At 34.2% G+C, this 18634-nt stretch overlaps 1 protein-coding gene across 1 annotated transcript in view; it reads left to right on the forward strand.

Annotated features, from left to right (window-relative positions):
* The window catches only part of TMEFF2 (transmembrane protein with EGF like and two follistatin like domains 2), a 250969-nt gene that overhangs the window by 130336 nt on the left and 101999 nt on the right, over positions 1-18634 (forward strand). The window contains exon 5 of the mRNA XM_017500663.2: positions 8713-8809. Coding sequence (XP_017356152.1) covers positions 8713-8809 — 97 coding nt within the window. The remainder of the gene's footprint in view (positions 1-8712; positions 8810-18634) is intronic.

The raw sequence follows: 18634 nt of genomic DNA on the forward strand, positions 1-18634 counted from the left end.
TTAATTATGAAAAATTAAATTTTCTGTAATGATCTCTTCTTTTGAAGTCTTTAATATGAAATTACATTTGTTTAATCATAAGCTTGGTTCTTGGGCTTTTCAAGTGGACTTTAGAATTGTAAACCATTATTTTTAAGTGTAATTTCAGACTTCCTTTAGTTTTTACCATTAAAATTAATTTAAAATTAAAAATGATTAGTGGTGATGTATTTTAAAAAAGATACAAAGATAATGGATTTTCTCCCTAAAATCTGAACACATGTTACTGCATTATGGCATTGATACATATACAGTATTGATTTGTCTTAGTTTTATAGATAACAAACCAAAATGCTACTTCTTGGTTTTAATAATATAATGTAACAGTATAACTATTATTCATATGACTCATATATGAGAAAAGGAAAGTGTTTTCTTGCTCTTATTGTTCTTTCAAGTCATATTAGCGTTTCTAGGGAAAATTTAGAAAATCTTAAAGAAAATATGACTACAGCTCAAAAGCAACAGCTTAGAATTGTCTGGGCCTCTAGGAACTGTCAACAGCTTCCATCATTTAAATACAACTTACTCACATGTGGGGGAAGCATATGGAGGGAGAACTCACACAAGATGCAAAAGAGGCAAGTTGTACAAATTAAAGAACAGAATGGAGAGGCTTTATTTAAAATTTTATTTTCTAGTCAAATATGTCCTTTATTGGAATGTAAGCTCACAGTTCAGATTTTTGGTGATAATGAGATAGTAATGTTTATAATTTATTTTTTAAAATTTCTGTTCATAACTTGATAGCCATTTTAGCACAACAGATATATTAAATGCTATCACTCATTTCTTTATCTATGTAAAAAAGTAAAAAAAAAAAAAAATTAAGCCTATCAAGAACTACTTGGTTATCCTACCTATTTAAGAAAAACACCGACCACTAGATTGATATCGACTCTAAAACCGGAGAAAAAAAATGCATTCTATAGTTTGAAATAATCAGATTAATATCTGCATAAAATCTGTGTAAAAGTTCTCAGCTTGAGTGTAGAACCAGTATTTCTGTGTCATATTTAAAATCTAGAAATCTCATTTTTTTGTTAACATAACTCGATAGTTTCAGGGACCGCCTACTTTATTTCACACTTGATGTATGTGAATGCTTCTATTTATACACATTTATACTATTTTTAATGTTATGCTATGCTGAATTTAAATGGGACATCTTACACGTTGGTGAGACAGATGTACTAGAGCTACGTGGAAGAGAGAATTGGAACCATGCATAAACTAGGAAAGGTAGTGTTACATTGGAAGAAAATCAAAATATAATAGAAGAAGCATACCTTAACTATTATCAAATATGTACTGACAAAAAAAGAAAATAAAAAATTTGAAGGCAGACTTGGAGGAAATTAAAAGGAGATCTTGATTTGTACAGATAAGTAAAGCAACCAAAATCTGAACTGTGGGAAATGATGTAAAAATATTTGTTTTCTTAGAATTTCTCAAGAACATTAATCCATATTTTATTAGTCAGCTTTCACTAGGGTAAGCTACAATTACAGATGACCTCAAAATCTCGGAGGCTTACAAAATTGATGGCATTATTTCTTGCTTTGATAACTGAAGTCAACTGTGGCTGTGCTCTATGTATCTTTTCCTTCTGGAACTGGTTGGAGAAACAGCCACATTGTGGAATGTGTCTTTTTTTGTGCATAAGGAAAGAGCAAGAAAGTAGAAATTCACATGATAGCTTTTTAGTAGCTTCTATTAAGAACTCTGTCAATTCCACTCATATTTCAATGGCAAAAGCATGTCAGAAAACGAATGGTGATATCAGGGAACTGCAAGTCATACAGCTATGGCAAGAAACAATAAATCCTTTTATCAGAAAGGGAGAAAAGATAATGGGGGAAAATGATGCAATCTACTCTGCATCATATGCCAAAAGTGTTTTTCATAGCGAATGTGGTGCTATAGATGAGTCTTAAAAAGTTAGGGCAAATACAGAACAGAAGTCAAATCATTTAGCAGTAATTGGCAGGGGTCTTCATTAGCATAGAAAACTCTAGCTTTTTGCGTTGGAAATTAACACAAAAGAGTAGAATGGCTGTATAAAGTAAAGTAATTTTAAAAAAGGACATGAGTTTTATCACATATGTAGAAATAAAATATATGGCAATAAGAATGCAAAGACTGGAATATGATAATTAGAAATATATTGTCATAAAGTTAGTACATTTTTCATGAAGTAACAGATTAGAACAATTTAAAGATGTATGTTGTAACCCTTAAAACAACCACCATAATAACAAAGAAACACTACTTCCCTGCCAAACATTTATTAGAGATAAAGTAAAATATATATGTAAGAATACTTTTTACATACAAAAAAAGACAGAATTGGAAACAGAGAAATACAAGAAGGTTGGTCAAATATGAATCAAACACCAAGTAGTGAGCTTAAAACTAAAGACGTCGATAATTGAAGTAAAAGGACTAAACACCCTGATTAAATGCAGACTAGGTTTTTTTAAAAGTTAGACCAAATTGTATGTTGTTTACAAGAAACACACTTTAAACGTAAGGAAACAAAGAGATTGGAAGTAAAATGATGGAAACAATAACCAAAAAAATGCTGGTGAGGCATAGGAATATCAAAATAAAGTAGACTTCAAGCTGAATAGTGCTGGCAGATATTTTGATGGGGCATTTCATAATGACAAAAGAATCACATATTCAAAAAGACATAAGACTACTAAAAATTTATGCACCAAATATCAGAGCTCCCACGTACGAGACAAAAAGTGACAAAACAAGGTACAAATTTACTGTCATTAATATATTGATTGTAACACTATTTTCTTAATAATAAAACAAATAAAAATCAGTATAGTTAGGGATGATTTGAACAATACTCACCATCAATGTAAGCTAACTAACATTAATAGAAAATTAGTCCACACTAAAGCAAGCTACAACTTCTAACGTGCACATGGAATACTCAAGAAGACAGACCATATCCTGGGCCATAAAACAAGGTACAATGCATTTCAAAGTATTTAAATTAAACAATGTGTTCTCTAACAATGATAAATTAAATTATTAAATTTAATAAAGACTAATAAAAATAATATACCTTTGAAAACTCCCAAATATTTGGAAGTTAAAAACCTACTACTAAATAATTCATGAGTCTGAGAAGAAATCTCAAAGGGTGTTATAATATATGTTTTGAACAGAAATGCATAAAAACACGACATATCAATATTTGTGGTATGCAGCTAAAGCAATCTTTAGAAGGCAATTTATACATTTTAACTCCCATGTGAGAAAATAAAAAAGGCATAAAGTCAGGCATTTCTACTTCCATCTCAAGAAACTAGAAAAATAATAAATTAAATCCTATGTATGTAGCACAAGGATATAGTAAAAATAAGAACAGAAATCAATATAATAGAAAAATGAAATAGTCTTCTATAAAGAAATCAAATTTGTAATTGGACAACTTTAAAAAAACAAACAAACAAACAAACAAAAAAAACACTCCAGGACTAGATGTTTCACTAGTGAGTTATAACATATGAAGAAAAAATAATACTAATCTGCCACAAACTTTCATAAAATAGCAGATGTGGGAACACTTTTCAGCTCATTTCATGAAGGGCAGGCATTGAAAACACAAGAAAAGAAAATTACAGTCATTCTATCTCATGAAAATAGACACAAAAATGCTCGACAAAAATATTAGCAAAGGAAATCCAGCAATATATTAAAAAGCTAATATACCAAGATCAAGTTTGACTTTTCTCAGGAATGCAAGGTTAGCACTGTCAACAGAACAGACAGAAAACTATTGCAACACATATATCTGACAAGAGATTTGTACCCAAAAGATATTACACATTCCTGCAGGTGGAGAATTTAAAAACCAACAACAATAATTTTTGCCTTAAGATTCAGTAATCCTGCTGCTAGTTATTTATTCAAGAGAAATAAAAACATACGTGCACATAAAAGTCTTTTATAAGAATTTGTACTGCAGCTTTATTCATAAATACCCAATTATAATTTTCAGTCAATAACTGGAAACAACCCAGATATCCTTCAGTGGGAGAATGGATAAATAAGCTGCAGTGTATCATTCAATGGAATACTAAGCAATAAAAAGATACAAACTATTGATACATGCAACTATTTGAATTAATTTCAAAAGTTATCATTTTGAGTGAAAGAAACTTGACACAAAAATTACATATTGAGTTATTCCACTGATGTGATGTTCTAGAATAGTTAAAACTAATCTGTGATGATAAAGATCTGCCCATATGTAGACAGGGTAATGGTAGGGCAATGCCCGGGAAAGGGAACCAGGGAACTTTTTGGGAGTTCTGTGTGTCTCGATATGTACTCCTCAGCACTAATTAAAGGCTACTGAATTAGTTCATTTGCATTGCTCTAAAGGAATACCTAAGGTTGGATAATTTATAAGGAAAAAAAGTTTATTTTTTGGTTCATGATTCTGCAGGCTGTATGAGAAGCATGGTGCCAGTATCTGCTTCCAGTGAGGTCTCAGGGAGTTTTTACTCATGGCAAAATGCAGAGTACAAGCAGGCATGTCATGTGGCGAGATGGGGAGCAAGAGAGAGAACGGAGAAGTTCCAAACTCTTAAACAAGCAGATCCCACCAGACACTTAAACAAGCAGATCTCATGTGAACTGAGTGAGAACTCGCTCATCACCAAGGGTATGGCCCTAAGCCATTCATAAGGGATCCACCCCCATGACACAAACACTTCCTACCAATCCATACCTCTAACACTGAGGATTACATCTCAACATGAGATTCGTAGAGGACAAACATCCAAACCATATCAGGTACCCTTAAGGTCTGTGTATAGTCATTCCCTCAGTCTCCTCAGGGGTTTGGGTCCAGGACCTGCCCTCCCTGCAGGATACCAAAATCTGTGGATGCTCAAGCCCCTGATGATATAAAGGGTGTAACATTTGCATATAACCTACGCACATCCTCGCATATAATTTAAATCATCTCTTGATTACTTGGAATACATAATACAACAGAAATGCTGTGTAAAAAACTGATATACTATTTTTTAAATATTTTTTTATTTCTGCTTTTTTTAAGAAAGAGAGAAAGGAAGAAAGAGAAAATAAAAAAAAAAGAAAGAAAAAGATTGTTGTTTTTTTTTCTGAATATTTTGATTCAAGATTGGCTGCATTTGTGAATGGGGAACCAGCAAATGGAAGGATGACTTTATTTCTGAATGTCAATTTTAATTGAATTTTTAACAAAATCAATTACAATGCTTATCTATGTGTTCAAATATTATAGTCCACTGTTTTCAGAAATGATATAACAAGTTAAGAATAGTATAGGAGTCATAGGAAGCATGAAGGTGAGAGCTGGGCTCAGCAGGCACATCATCATGTAGGACCAGCAAGAAGAACAGGGTGGTGATGGAATTCAATCTCCAGAAGAAATCACCAGGGCAGAGAGATTTGAGAGAGAAATAACTCAATCATTTCTTATAATCCCTCCAATTCCAAACCTCCCTAAAACGATTAAATACATTGTAATGGCAGGGAAGAATATCAGGGGTAATGTGCTTTCAGTAGCTCCGCTTCCTTCACCCCTTAAATTTCTCTCAATCACTTGCCAAAACCTAAGTTTCTCTAAAATAATGGGAAATAATTATCTTCACAACTCAAAGAGCTTCAAATGCAAATGCATGGCTAGGATAATACTTTAAGATAAATGAATTTTATTCCTAAACAGTGTATGAATGCAAATTAAGCACTGATCTTTCCCATTACTGGTAATATAGAAAGAAGAGAAAGAAGTAACAGTCCAATTTACACATTTACTGAGAGTGTAACATGAACTAAATAAGTGGTTTTCAAACTTTTGTGACTGTGACCTTTAGTAAGAATTGCAATTTATATTTCAGCCCTGCATGTAAGTACATATGAATAACCAAAGCAGTGTTGTAAAATAAAACATGTACTTGCTAAACAAGATGCAGTCTGGTATTTACTAGACTAGTGTAGTTTGTCTCATGTTTGCAGAAATGCAAGTCATGATGCGTTAATTTCGCTACCCACTAAAAGGTTGTGAATTGTGGTTTGAAAAACACAGTGCTATTCTTTCTATTCAAAATGTGGTCTGTGGACCAACAGCAGCAACATCTGGGACGTGTAAGAAATGCAGAATCTGAGACCATACCTCACACCTAATGAATCAGAATCTGCATTTTAACTAAACCTCCGGTGCTTCCTGTGCCCTTTAAAGTGTTGGAAGCCCTGTGTAGACAATGCCTGAGTAGGATTCTCTGAACAGATGAACGCTTCTTGGTATTGTTTAGGGCAGAGATTCTTCCTCAGAGATAGTCTGGTTTCAGAATAGGCATACTCAAGACCCAAACTAAGCCTAATTCAGTACCTCCAAGGATATCTCACGGCATATTTATTTAAAACAACAACAACAAATTAACAAACAAAATCCAATAAAGCCTCTGAACCAGACCCTATTTAAGAACCACTGTATATAAAGTTAAGTGAAAGTTGTGCACTGAGTTAGTTGGTTGTTTGTTTACTATTATACAAAGGTGCAAACCTATGCTTCCAGTAATATGGAAAGTTTTTATTTTATTTTTCTTTGTGTATGACTTCATAGAAAGGCACTTTATTCACACAATACTTATTGATGGGGGATTGCTACTGATTCTTTTGAATTTACTTCTCCTTATCGGAGAATTTCCAAACATGTTCATTTTGCCATGTAACGTGACTTCTGGTAGAAATATTATTATTAGTCCTGCTGAGACAGCAAAATTTATCTCTGGATGACCTCCAGTCCATCCCTTACCAAAGATCTCAACTGCTGAAGGAAATGGGGCTGCCTCTAAGTGGCTATCACTGTTCATTAAGCTCCTTGCCATTGTGTTCCTATCTTTCCTGAGTAATGGGAAGTTTTAGACTGGAAGTTGCTAATCTTGCTAACACTAAAAGGCTTTCTCCCATTAGCAGCTTCTGTGTTGCATTAATAATAAGAAAGTAATAAAGAGACCGACCTCAGCTGTTCGGTCTCCCCTGAGACGAGGCCCCAGCTTCCCTCTTATCCCCATGGTCCACTCTAATGGTCTTGCCTATATTAAAGTAATAGAGTGGATAATAAGATAAGTGCTGTCTATTCTATCAGAGTCTAAAATTCCTTCTTCTTTTTGGGGAGGACACTTTTTTTTTAAGACATACAAATTGAAAACTATACTATTAATACTTTTGCAATTGAAATTGACCTGTTTCATTCATACTGTTTTAAAATAGAGACTATCAGGCACGGGGAAAAAAATGTTTTAGAAAAAATAAATCCCTCTACCTTTCTTGGAAGAGTTATAAAACAGAGAAGTCTCCTGAATGTGTCTTCTTGTCCTTTTTTGAGTAAATCAAATTATTCATCTGCACAGCAGTAAACTAAAGAAAACTAAAGAGCTTTGATTTTATAAATATTAAAAACTCTTATTAATAAACAAAGAAGAAATGATGAGAAAACACCATATTAAAACAAAATAAGATTGGATTTGACAAGTTCAAGGTGCATGTTAATTGTTAAAAATGTTCGTAAAGACAGGAACAAATGCTGGGCTTAATTGCTTATGTTTCTTTTTTTTTTTTTTTTTCTGTTGAAAATGTGTTATAGTTTGCAGAAGTGCATTTCCTAAAGATTCCCTTGATTTAAACATCTGTTTTTAAGTGTATGATCTGTGTATGGAATTATATTGTCTATGCAGTAGTTAGTTGGTTCCAATTTTTCATTTTAAAATGAAGCTACTTTTTGTTTCAACTATATTCGTTTAACTGGGTGAATAGGTAATTCACCTTGAAAGCATTGCTCATTCCTAACACTCAAAATACTAGAAATTTTTTCTCAATTTACACTATTGTATCCTGCTTTTAAAAGCCTACCTTTAGGTGATATATTGCCTATTTTAGTACTTGTAACTTGGAAAAAAGGATGATGATGATATCAAGCATCATCATCATCAGTGGCTCAATGTATTTTTTAAAATAAAATGTGTTCATAACCCTCTAAAAAGGAATCACTGTGATTAGCTCTATGCAATATTTATGTGAGATTCAATAAATGGCAGTAAAAAACAACTAAAAGCTATTTTCTAAAAACTTATAATCAATATATTTTTTCTTGTAAGCACTTAACAGTTTGAGGGAAAAATGTGAGCATCTCTAATAAATCAGGGATGCTCATCTAAATTTTTAAAAATTATACATGAAAACTTTTTTTGAATGAAAAACTCCAAATTTGGAAATAAAAAATGCTAAATATTTTTCAGTAAAATAATCAGTAGATCTTTTCCCCAGAGAGGCGACAGTTTGAATCCCTTTTAACTAAATAACTTGTATATCATCTATTTATTGGCTAAAATTTTGATAAATCCAGTAAACCCACATTTGCTTTATTTTGCATGCAAAATGCAAACACGTTCACTGCATATCAGTGGGAGACATATTATTGTTAGAGTTGTCCGTGAGATGGAAGAAGAAGAGAGTGGCATATTATGACATTCTTATGAAGCTCCAATAGCAGACAGGTCTATTGGGAAAGCAGCAGCTGTAATAAAGAATTGTCCTAGAGTTGTAGATATAATGCACACTTATCTGAATTCCTTTTACTTTTTTTCTGTTCTACAGTCCATGAAGGTTCTGGAGAAACTAGTCAAAAGGAGACATCCACCTGTGATATTTGCCAGTTTGGTGCAGAGTGTGATGAAGACGCCGAGGACGTCTGGTAATATGCTGTTTTTTTTCTTTTAGACAAAATAATGACAGTGATTAATTTCTTTTTAATGCCATCAACTGTTCTGCAACAGAAGACATTGTCTGCATTTTTATTTTCTTATTCAGTTCCCAAGTGAAAAAAAATGAGGGCTATAATAACAGCAAGGAATTTCTGGAACTGGATTAAGAGGTGGGCTAGCCGTGGAGCTATCCATGGCATTACTTGATAACGTACACTAAAATATCATTGAAGCCCCCTAAAACTGGCAGCGTTAGGATACAGAGCGGGGGAAAAGTCTTATTTACTAGAATATCTTTCAAGAAGTATCATCAAGGCTGGGTATGATGGCTCAAGCCTGTACTCCCAGCAAGCCTGTACTCCAGTATTTTGGGAAGCCAAGACAAGGGGATCACTTGAGGCCAGGAGTTTGAGAGCAGCCTGGGCACAAAGCAAGACCCACATCTCTACCAAAAAAATCTAAATTAGCTGGATATGGTCACACTAGCCTGTATTCCCAGCTACTCAGGAGGCTGAGATGGGAGTATCATTTGAGCACAGGAAGTTGAGGCTACAGTGAGCTGTGATCATAACATTGTGTTCCAGCCTGGGCCACAGAGTGAGACCCTATCTCAAAATTTTTAAAAGGCATTATCAGAGAGCAATAGATGATCAGACTTCGTCTGTTTGGGTTTCTATAAAAATAACATAAACTGGGTGGCTTGTAAACAAAAGAAATGTATTTCTCACCATTCTGAAGTCTGAGAAGTTCAAGATCAAGGCAGATTTAGTGTCTGATAAAAGCTCACTTTCTCTTAAAATAGGCTTCTTCTCACTGAGGCTTCACATGGCAAAAGGGCAAGGAAGGTCTCTGGAGACTGTTATAATAAGGGCACTAATCCCATCCATGAAGGCTCCAGCCCCTTAACCTAATCACCTCCCAAACATCCTACCTCCCAGTACTATCACCTTGGGGGTTAGGATTTCAGCATATGAATCTGGGGAGGGGGACACCAATATTCAGATCATTCCAGTTGCTAATCTGACTTCTAAGACGATAGAGTAGCTACTCTTATATGTTTGTCAAATAATGAATAGTACTTATTATTTTGAATGGGTGCCAACATTTTAGCCTTTTACTGTATTGGTTCCACCCTAAGCACATGAAAAGTGAATAACTCAGACTTCTGAGGGAGTTTTTTGTATCATGATAGTGAAAAGAAGCAGCCTCTTTTTCATTCCTCTCTTCTTCTCTCTTCTGCTCCTCCCCTCCTCCTCTTCCCCTTCTTCCTCTTCTTCTTTTCCTCCTCCTCCTTTTCCTCCCTGTCTTCCTCCTTCTCCTCCTCTTTTTCTTCTCCTTTGTCTTCATCTTATTATTATTATTTCTCTCTTTTTCTTTTTTACATATGTCTCACCCCTTTCTGGAAAACATCTGGGTGCTCTTTATTTTCTTCAGTATGCAGACTGTGCTTGCCTAGATCAGTTAACCATCATCTTAATCAAACTTTTGTGAGTAGAAGGGAAAATTCATCTAAGGAAAATGAAGAAAATAAAAATTAAGACAAGATTACCTAACAATAGAAAAACAGTCTGCACTTAAAATGTTTTTTTAAGTGAAAATTCTATCTGAACAAATGGTGGTTCTTAGGGTAAATTACGTACTTACAGCTAAACACTGCCTTTGAATAGCCAAGTGAAATAAACATCTATTCCTAAAAGCAGACATCAGTAGAGTTTTCATACCTGTCAAACACCTATGGCCAATGGGCAGCTGGGAGCCGAGTGAGAGAGTCTATGCACTGGTTTGACCATCTTGAGGTAAACAAATGTATGTTTTTGTAAAACATACTAGGCATCTTAATGGCTGATGAATATTGGTTTCCAAAACTGAGAGGTTTCCAGAAGTACTTTGGGAATTTTTTAAAACATTCCAGTTATTTAGTTCTGCCCCAAAATTAATGAATCAGAATTTCAGAGAAGCAGGACTTAAAATTTTACTTTTCTAAAACTCCCAGGATGATTATGGAAATACTATTCTAAAATAAATGACTAATTCAAAGAATCTTTCTCCTTCCTAAATGCTTTAGGGCTCTTCTGTAGTCATAAGATTAAGACACACAAATAGGAAATATATCCTTAAAATATTTTCTTTCTAACATTTATTGGTGACTGCATCCGTAGTTCAGCATCATTTTTAAGCTATTAATTATCTTGTCAATTATTTCACTTTAAAACAATTTACATGACTCTCTTTTTTTAAGAATTTTAATTTTTCTAGTTCCTTATCTTTTTGATGATCACTCTTTAAGTGCTATTGCTCTACTTTCCAAGTACAGATATTTAAGACATGAGCTTTTAAGAGCAGCTAAAAATTATGCATTGCTTACAGTAGGCTTTATCCATTTGTATATTTTTTTCTCAGTTATCTTCAAAATAGCCAGAGGAGGTAGATTCCGTTATTATTTTACTTTACAAAGAGGAAACTGAGTTTTAAAGTATTAAAGTGGCAGGATCAAGATGAAGGTAGTATAACAATTCAACCAAAATGCAATTGAAACAATGTCATTGCTGTCACGTCTAGACAATGAGATGGCCAGATTGAAGGCAGCATATTTGCAGTGACTCTCTAAGGCCTGCAGGGTTAGAGCTGGTCTAGGCAGATGTTTGCAGCAGGAAGTGGGAAAACATCTAAACGAGCAAGGTTAATCCTAGGATTTTTGCAAAAGTTTGGATCCATGGTATGGAGGCAGTATGAAGAGATGGGCAAGTCTAGTGGCACAAGAAAGGATTAGCAATTGTCTATAGGGCCCAGCCATGGCAACTGTAATTCAGAAAATAAATTCAGTTACAAATGGGACAAGAAGAGGACAAGGCAGAACTTTAGCCATGGAGAAATTGGTGTCAATCAGAAAAGCTCATCAAGAACTGCAACAGGAAAGCCTGAATAGATATCGGAATGGCATACAAAACCAAGCCTTGGTTACAAGTGGCTCAGAGAAACGTACCCTACATCTGAGAAATAAATTACAAGGTCAGAATGAAACCAGCAGCAAAGCTAACTGAATGCTAAATCAGTTAGCTCTTGGCTAGGATATCTTGTAATGTCCCCAGCACAGGGACAAGCTTAGCTCCAAAATGCAGAATAAGCCTGAACCTCCAGATGGGGGCTAAGTGGCCACGGCTGTGAAGATTAGAGGGCTGTAGGGGCAGGGAGCCAAGAAGATCATTAGACTTCCAAGGCAAGGATGATAGTTGTTAGCTTTTAAATAAAATGTATTTAAAATGTTCAATGTAAGCAATGAGGAATTGTGCTGAAATAAGTGCATTGATTTTCATTTACATACTTTGTATGTTAACATACCTATGTTAAAATCTTGTATTTAGTTATGGCCATGAAGGGCAGATTGGAAAGAGCTGAAGGACATAGGAATAAAGCAGTGAGTGAAATTAACTAGGCATAGAATGAAAGAGGCTGTAAAGTAAGATAGGAAGCAATAGTGGAGTGATCTGACTATAGTACCAGGCAACAGAACCTTCACTAAATCAAGGAAGCGTTGATACACTATTGATTTTGGATGACACCATGGCCAGGCTCTCTCAAACATAAAATACTACATATGCTGTGTGGCAACAAAGAGTACAACTTAGTGTTTTATTTTTTTCTTATAACGCCAACTAAACTACAATTTTATGTGTACAGATTTCCTTAATCCTGCATTATGAAGTAATAACAAGATTTGAATGACCACTGATGTGAAATAATGTTCTTACTGTATTCCACAATACTAAGACAAAGGTGAAAAATTAATTCCTAATCTAACCCTGGCCTAAGTTAATATTTTACATTTTGCCACAGGGTTAAATCTAGTTATTCCAACATTCTCACGTACTTTCAAGATGAAGACAAATCTTCACTAGAATAAAAAAGTCAATACACTGTTAGCTGATCATGTTTTCATAGTTAGATGAGTTTTTTAGTTAAGAAGAAAGTCACACTGGAGAAGGGAATAAAAAAATTAATAAACATGGGAAGGAGAAGAAGAATAAAATAAGAGGGGAAAAATAATAATTAGATGGCATTGACAAATATGATACCAATGACACATTTTAATGCTTTTATTTTGAGAAAACAGATGGCTCGTAATCTAACATAAGACCCTAGTTTATGTTCTATGATGTCATTTCAAGATTTTTCTCTTGCATTTTTCTTATAGGGGGAACATCAAGGCTATAAAAAAAATCAGAAAAGTTTTTGGTTTTCTCAGTAGGAAAGGAAGACCATTGCTACAAAATATTTTTTCAGTTACAGATATTAACTTAAATGTAGGAAAGGATTAAGCTTCAAAAAGAGGGTTAAAATTCAACAGGACAAGTTGTTCACATGCCAGTACATCCATTCTCCTAATAGAGGTATCTTTTATTTAGGGTGGACTTCAAAAGTAACTGAAACACCTGTGTGAAGGGATGTGTGTGTCTGTTTATGGGGAAGAGGTTAAAAGAAGAAGAAAGGGCTTAAAAGATTGTTTCTCTTTATATCTAGACTGAAAATAGTCAAAACTAATACATTTATTTATACATAAAAGAGACTCACAAAAACACCCAGCCAAATATAATTTATAAATAAGAAGAATGGCTTATAAATAAGTCAAATATAAAATTGACTCATTGCAAAGTAATAAAGCCCCATCTGGTAGCACTGGGAATACCAATTTATGATTTCAGCAAATATTTCTGTTACTGGGTTCACTTTAGAAACAGCTTTATATTCCCTTAATTATGTTACCTGATAAATTATCTCAGTAAGTCTAAAGTAGGTCAGTGGAAACTCTTTTCACTGGGAACTATTCCTTAGAAGTAATTAGCCTGGAACTTTCTGTTGGTTCTGTCAGTCAGAAGTAGTTCAGTGCCCTGGGGTTGATACTTGATTTTATATACATATATATATATATGGACACACACATTAAGAAGCATTGATAGCTGACTCTGACCATAGGAATGGCTGGGCATTAAATTGGCTGCATGACTAATATTTCCAGGAAGAGAGCACAGGTGCACAGGTATAAGAGCAAATGCAGCCAGATGATAAATGACATAAAGGGACAACTTAAATTATTAGGTTTATAAAATATATATACATATATATATATATATGTGTGTGTGTGTGTGTGTGTGTGTGTGTGTAAATTATTAGGTGTATTTGCTTTATATGTATTCTTTATAGCTCTTTATTCCTGTATTAACTTTGCTTTTGTAGTATTCTCTACATGCCACTCAGGCTCCACTAGCAATGTCATATTGGCTTAAATGCTAAAGCAAAGAAGCAAAGTTGTCGCAATAAAATGAGTTCCAAAGAGGAATGAATGAATGTCTATTATTTTCTCTGTTTCATTGATGTTTCATAACTGAAACAGGGTATGGGATTTGCCATTTCTTTTCTGGGTGTCTCTTACAAAGACAGTCTAGTTTGAAGTATTTAACACCTTGCTCCTTTGCTCTAAGAAGGCTCCTTGTCACTAGGAAGACTGTGTGTTGCTGGAAACCTGCCCACATTTAATGCATTTTGGACTGCGGAGGCTCATGAATATTTGAAGTTGGGGCAATGGCCATGGATGATGTTTGGCATTAGATTTCATCATAGGTATAAGTAAATTAGACATTAGGTCTTGCTGACTTCAGTACCTTTGGGTTGTGAGTTTGATAAGGAAAATTAACACATCTCTGAGGAAAATACAGAAAGTGGTTTTATTTAAAACTACTCCTGTTTGACAATTGAACAAAAATATTGTGTTGAAAGTGGAAACTGCAATCTTAGTATTGTTTTTCTACTAAACAAAAAGATCAGACATGGATATGATATATTTAAAAAGGATACTGATTATTCACAAAATTTTAGCCACTTGAGAGTTCATTCAGTTTCCCCCTAGGGTGTTTCCCTTTTATTAATTTTCTTTGCTCTCTGGCCTCAGGACTGTAACTCTGGTAACCAACATTAGGTCTCATTTCTAATACAAGTTTACTCATGGAGACAATGAAAAAAAAACAGAAAAAGATAATAGAGATCCATTATCTAAAAAAATCTAAGGTTTTTGTTCAATCTATACATGCCTTTTTGAGAAAACATTTTTAGTTTCAAGATTCCTGGAGTTGAGTTATGACCTTCCTCCATTTACCTCTTATCCCCACGTTGAAGACAGAAGCTGTCGCCTCTGAAAACTGCAGTAGCATTTTCTGTTTGTGTCAATGAGTGGGAAATGAAGAGTAGATACCTCTCTTTCTTTTAATGATTCCATTTGCCCAAAAATTTTTTTGGAGAGAGAAATATACAGCTCCTGACTTGGGGAAGCACACATCTTTTCACTCCCACAGTTTCAAGGGGAAAATGTTGATAGTTTTTAGCAAAGGTGTGTCCAAATCTGAAAGTTGGGCTTTGCTTTCATTATTTACGTCTTTTCTGTATTTCTTCACCTATCTTAATCAAGAAAAAAAAATAGCTTGTATTTTTCTAAATTTTATACAATGTAATCAAATTTAGAAGTAAAAGACTAGTATTTCTGAAATGGTCTACAGGATGGTCTACACAGCCCTGTGTCAACAAATGCCACCTTTGCAATCCAAACTTCTCTCTGCCGTAGCTGCCAGTAACCCAGTCTGCAAACTGAAGTTAAAAGCTTCAAATGTTACTCAGGAAGACAAATGCATAATAATGATACTTCTAATATGCAACAGTCAAATGATAACAACCACCACCACCAACTAACCACCCCTCCAGAAAAAGGAGAGTTACGCTTTATGAAAGTAAAAACTTAAAAAAAATTGAAAATTGAAAATAAACCATAGTCTTAAAAACTTTGGGTCTTCTGTAATGGTAGGCTATTTTTTTAATGGGTTTTCACATAAATTCCGAAGAATCTTTTAAATTTTTCTCAGTATCCATGCTTCAACTGTAGTAGCTATCACAGTGATTAATGAAACTTAATTAGGGTATGACAGCTACAAACCCAAATCTGGTGTAAAGTACCAAGAAATATGAGAATAAAGAATTCTGAACTTCAATATGTTTTGTTTTTACAATATTTATTTAGGCCATGCAGTTTAAATCATGTAACTTCTATTTTATATCAAAATCATAAAATACTGCATGGCAACAGAACAAAGGAAACAAAACTCCAATGTACAGACTGTGTTTGATCACTAACTTAACTGTTTTTCTCCTTTTCTTGCTTTTAGAATCTTTGCTTGCTTTTTCAATCTTGTTGTAGGCCACACCCAGTTAATGATAGATTGCCTAACTTTTGGTGCTCGCTCATTAAACTTACTCTCTATTTCTTCTTGAGTTTTCATGTCTCAGTCTCTAGCATATTCTGAGTCAGTGATTCCTGTCTCCACAGTCAGGGAATACCTACTCCATGTTCCGACGTCCCTGTGTAACAGCCCAGTCTCAGGGATAATAATAGGAATTTCATTGTAGTTATCAAAGTGTGACAGACCTTTCCAAAGCCTGTCAGAGACCATCCTAAATGTCTAGATTTATGGAGCTATTTAGCCCTCACCACAGTCTTATGAATTTAATATACTAGTAATTTTCATGCTACAAAACAGAAAACTGAGGCACAGAGAGGTTAATCAAACTTTGCAAAATCAAACAGTAAGTGGGAGAGCCACCCTTTGTGCCAGCCAGACTGACCCCATGCTCTAATTACCACTCAAGGTCTTCCCTTACAAATTATGTGTGTATGTAAGTGTATATTGTGTGTATGCACACACACACACACACACACACACACACACATAGGCTAAATGTATCTATGTTATATATTCAGGATAGAATTTTACATGTTTTAATGAGAAAACAAAGACTTTAAGTGGCAATTTGGGATGAAATTCATTACTAACACACCAACATTGTGGATGATCCCCTTGAGTTCTTTTTCACTCGGTATATAAAATATATTTCTTTGTAGTTTCCTTCAAGACTGTGTAGTTTTCATCTGTTTGTTTTTCAAAGGGTTATTGAATTATTATGTATGAAGCATATCCTTATCATGGTTATGCATGGGTCCAATCAGATGAGAATGTTACTAGCCTTAAGAAACATACCATAGAAGAGACAGACCTTCACCAAAACCTGGGTTTTTTAACTGCTTCAATTCAATTTGCCTATTTTGCAGTGGCAATGGCAATCCTGACTGTGGATCAAAGCTTATTACAATTGTCCCTTTCTGCGGTAAGACTAGAAATTCTTGGAGATGAGAAGTAGAAAAGGAGAGGAGAGTCACCAAATTATATAAAAACAAATATGACAGTAGGTTTGAGTCTCTTAATAGCAATGCCCTGCTATATATTTTAATTTAGCCCTTAAAATTATGATGTGAAGCCTCTTATTTCCCAATGTAGCATATATTTTTGATGGTTATATTAAAATTGATTTTACATTTTTTTCTAAATATACACACATTCCATCATAAGGATTTTTTTAAAAAATAGAAATATAAAAACTTTAGGAAAATGTCATCCCTCTCTAAGATAATCATTGCAAAATTTGGAGATAACATTTTCTCTGTGTGTGTGTGTGTGTGTGTGTGTGTGTGTGTGTGTGTGTGTGTGTTGAGAAGCTAATCATATTTTACATGTTAACAAAACCACTTATCTTGAAAATTTTTAGTTAATCTTGAGGGTGAGTTATTTGGTGATTCTTAGGAATGGTAAACAAATTTAAGAATAATGTATTTATATTAGAATGCAATTTCTGTGTCCCAAGTTCTGACTATTCCTTCAAAAATTTCAGCACTTCTAAAAAAATAATTCATGTGAGGGTACTGTCCTAACGTTTGTGATCTAAAAAATTACCAAAGCCTATATCCTCTTTAAGCCTGTGTTAAACATTTTTCTTGTTTAATTCCAAGAGGCTAGACAGTATGTGAACTGAAAACATTTCCATTGTTTGTATCCAGAGTGTTCATAATAAATAGCTTTCTGAGGCATAAGCATTGTTTGCTGACAAACTGTCCTCCCAAAGGTGTATTAAATCGGGTAGAAACTGTTGCTGGTCTTCTGTGCTTTACTTCCAAATAGCAATATATTGTATGTGTTGGCTTATCTAAACTACAAATCAGTGAACCATCTTCAGCAGCGCACATCAGTCTGTTCCAGACACATTTCCCTACAAACAGTGTATATAATATCTAATAAGTGATAGAACAAATTGTAAAATTATATGCAACACCTAATCAAAAAAATCTATACTGCTAAAAGTCTAAATGCTTATTATTAGAGAAAAAAGCCAATAAATAATGAAAATGAATATCTGATTTTCTAGCCCCCCCTAATATAAAGTAAAATTAATCAACAGTGGGTCCATTCATCCTTTTATCACTAAGCTGTGAATGGAACCTAAGAAATCAGGACAATGCATTTGAGACAGAAGATCTTCTGAAGATTGTTTACCACAGCTCTTTTTTATTTATTGCAGCCTTTCAAAGTCTTTGACATAGTAGTTCACTGTATTCTCTGAGCTCATCCTGAAATGAGCTTTCTACAATCAAAATTATATTATCCATGGTAATAAAAGTAATGGTAGGTTCTAACTAGCCATAAGGGCTTATAATAAGCAGATATTAGGAGATGTTTATCTGGAAGAAGTGCACAACAGTTTGGAACAAGGCAAAAATAAGAAATAAAATAAAATATTAGCTTCACATTAGCAAAAATTAGTGATGTATTTCTGTAATAAACATAGGTATCTGCAGGACAGGCACAGTGACTCATGCCTGTGATCCCAGCACTTTGGGAGGCTGAGACGGGCAGATTGCCTGAGCTCAGGAGTTTGTGACCAGCCTG

The sequence above is a fragment of the Cebus imitator genome, unplaced genomic scaffold (genome assembly GCF_001604975.1).
Source record: "Cebus imitator isolate Cc_AM_T3 unplaced genomic scaffold, Cebus_imitator-1.0 Scaffold268, whole genome shotgun sequence".
Classification (NCBI taxonomy): Eukaryota; Metazoa; Chordata; class Mammalia; order Primates; family Cebidae; genus Cebus; species Cebus imitator.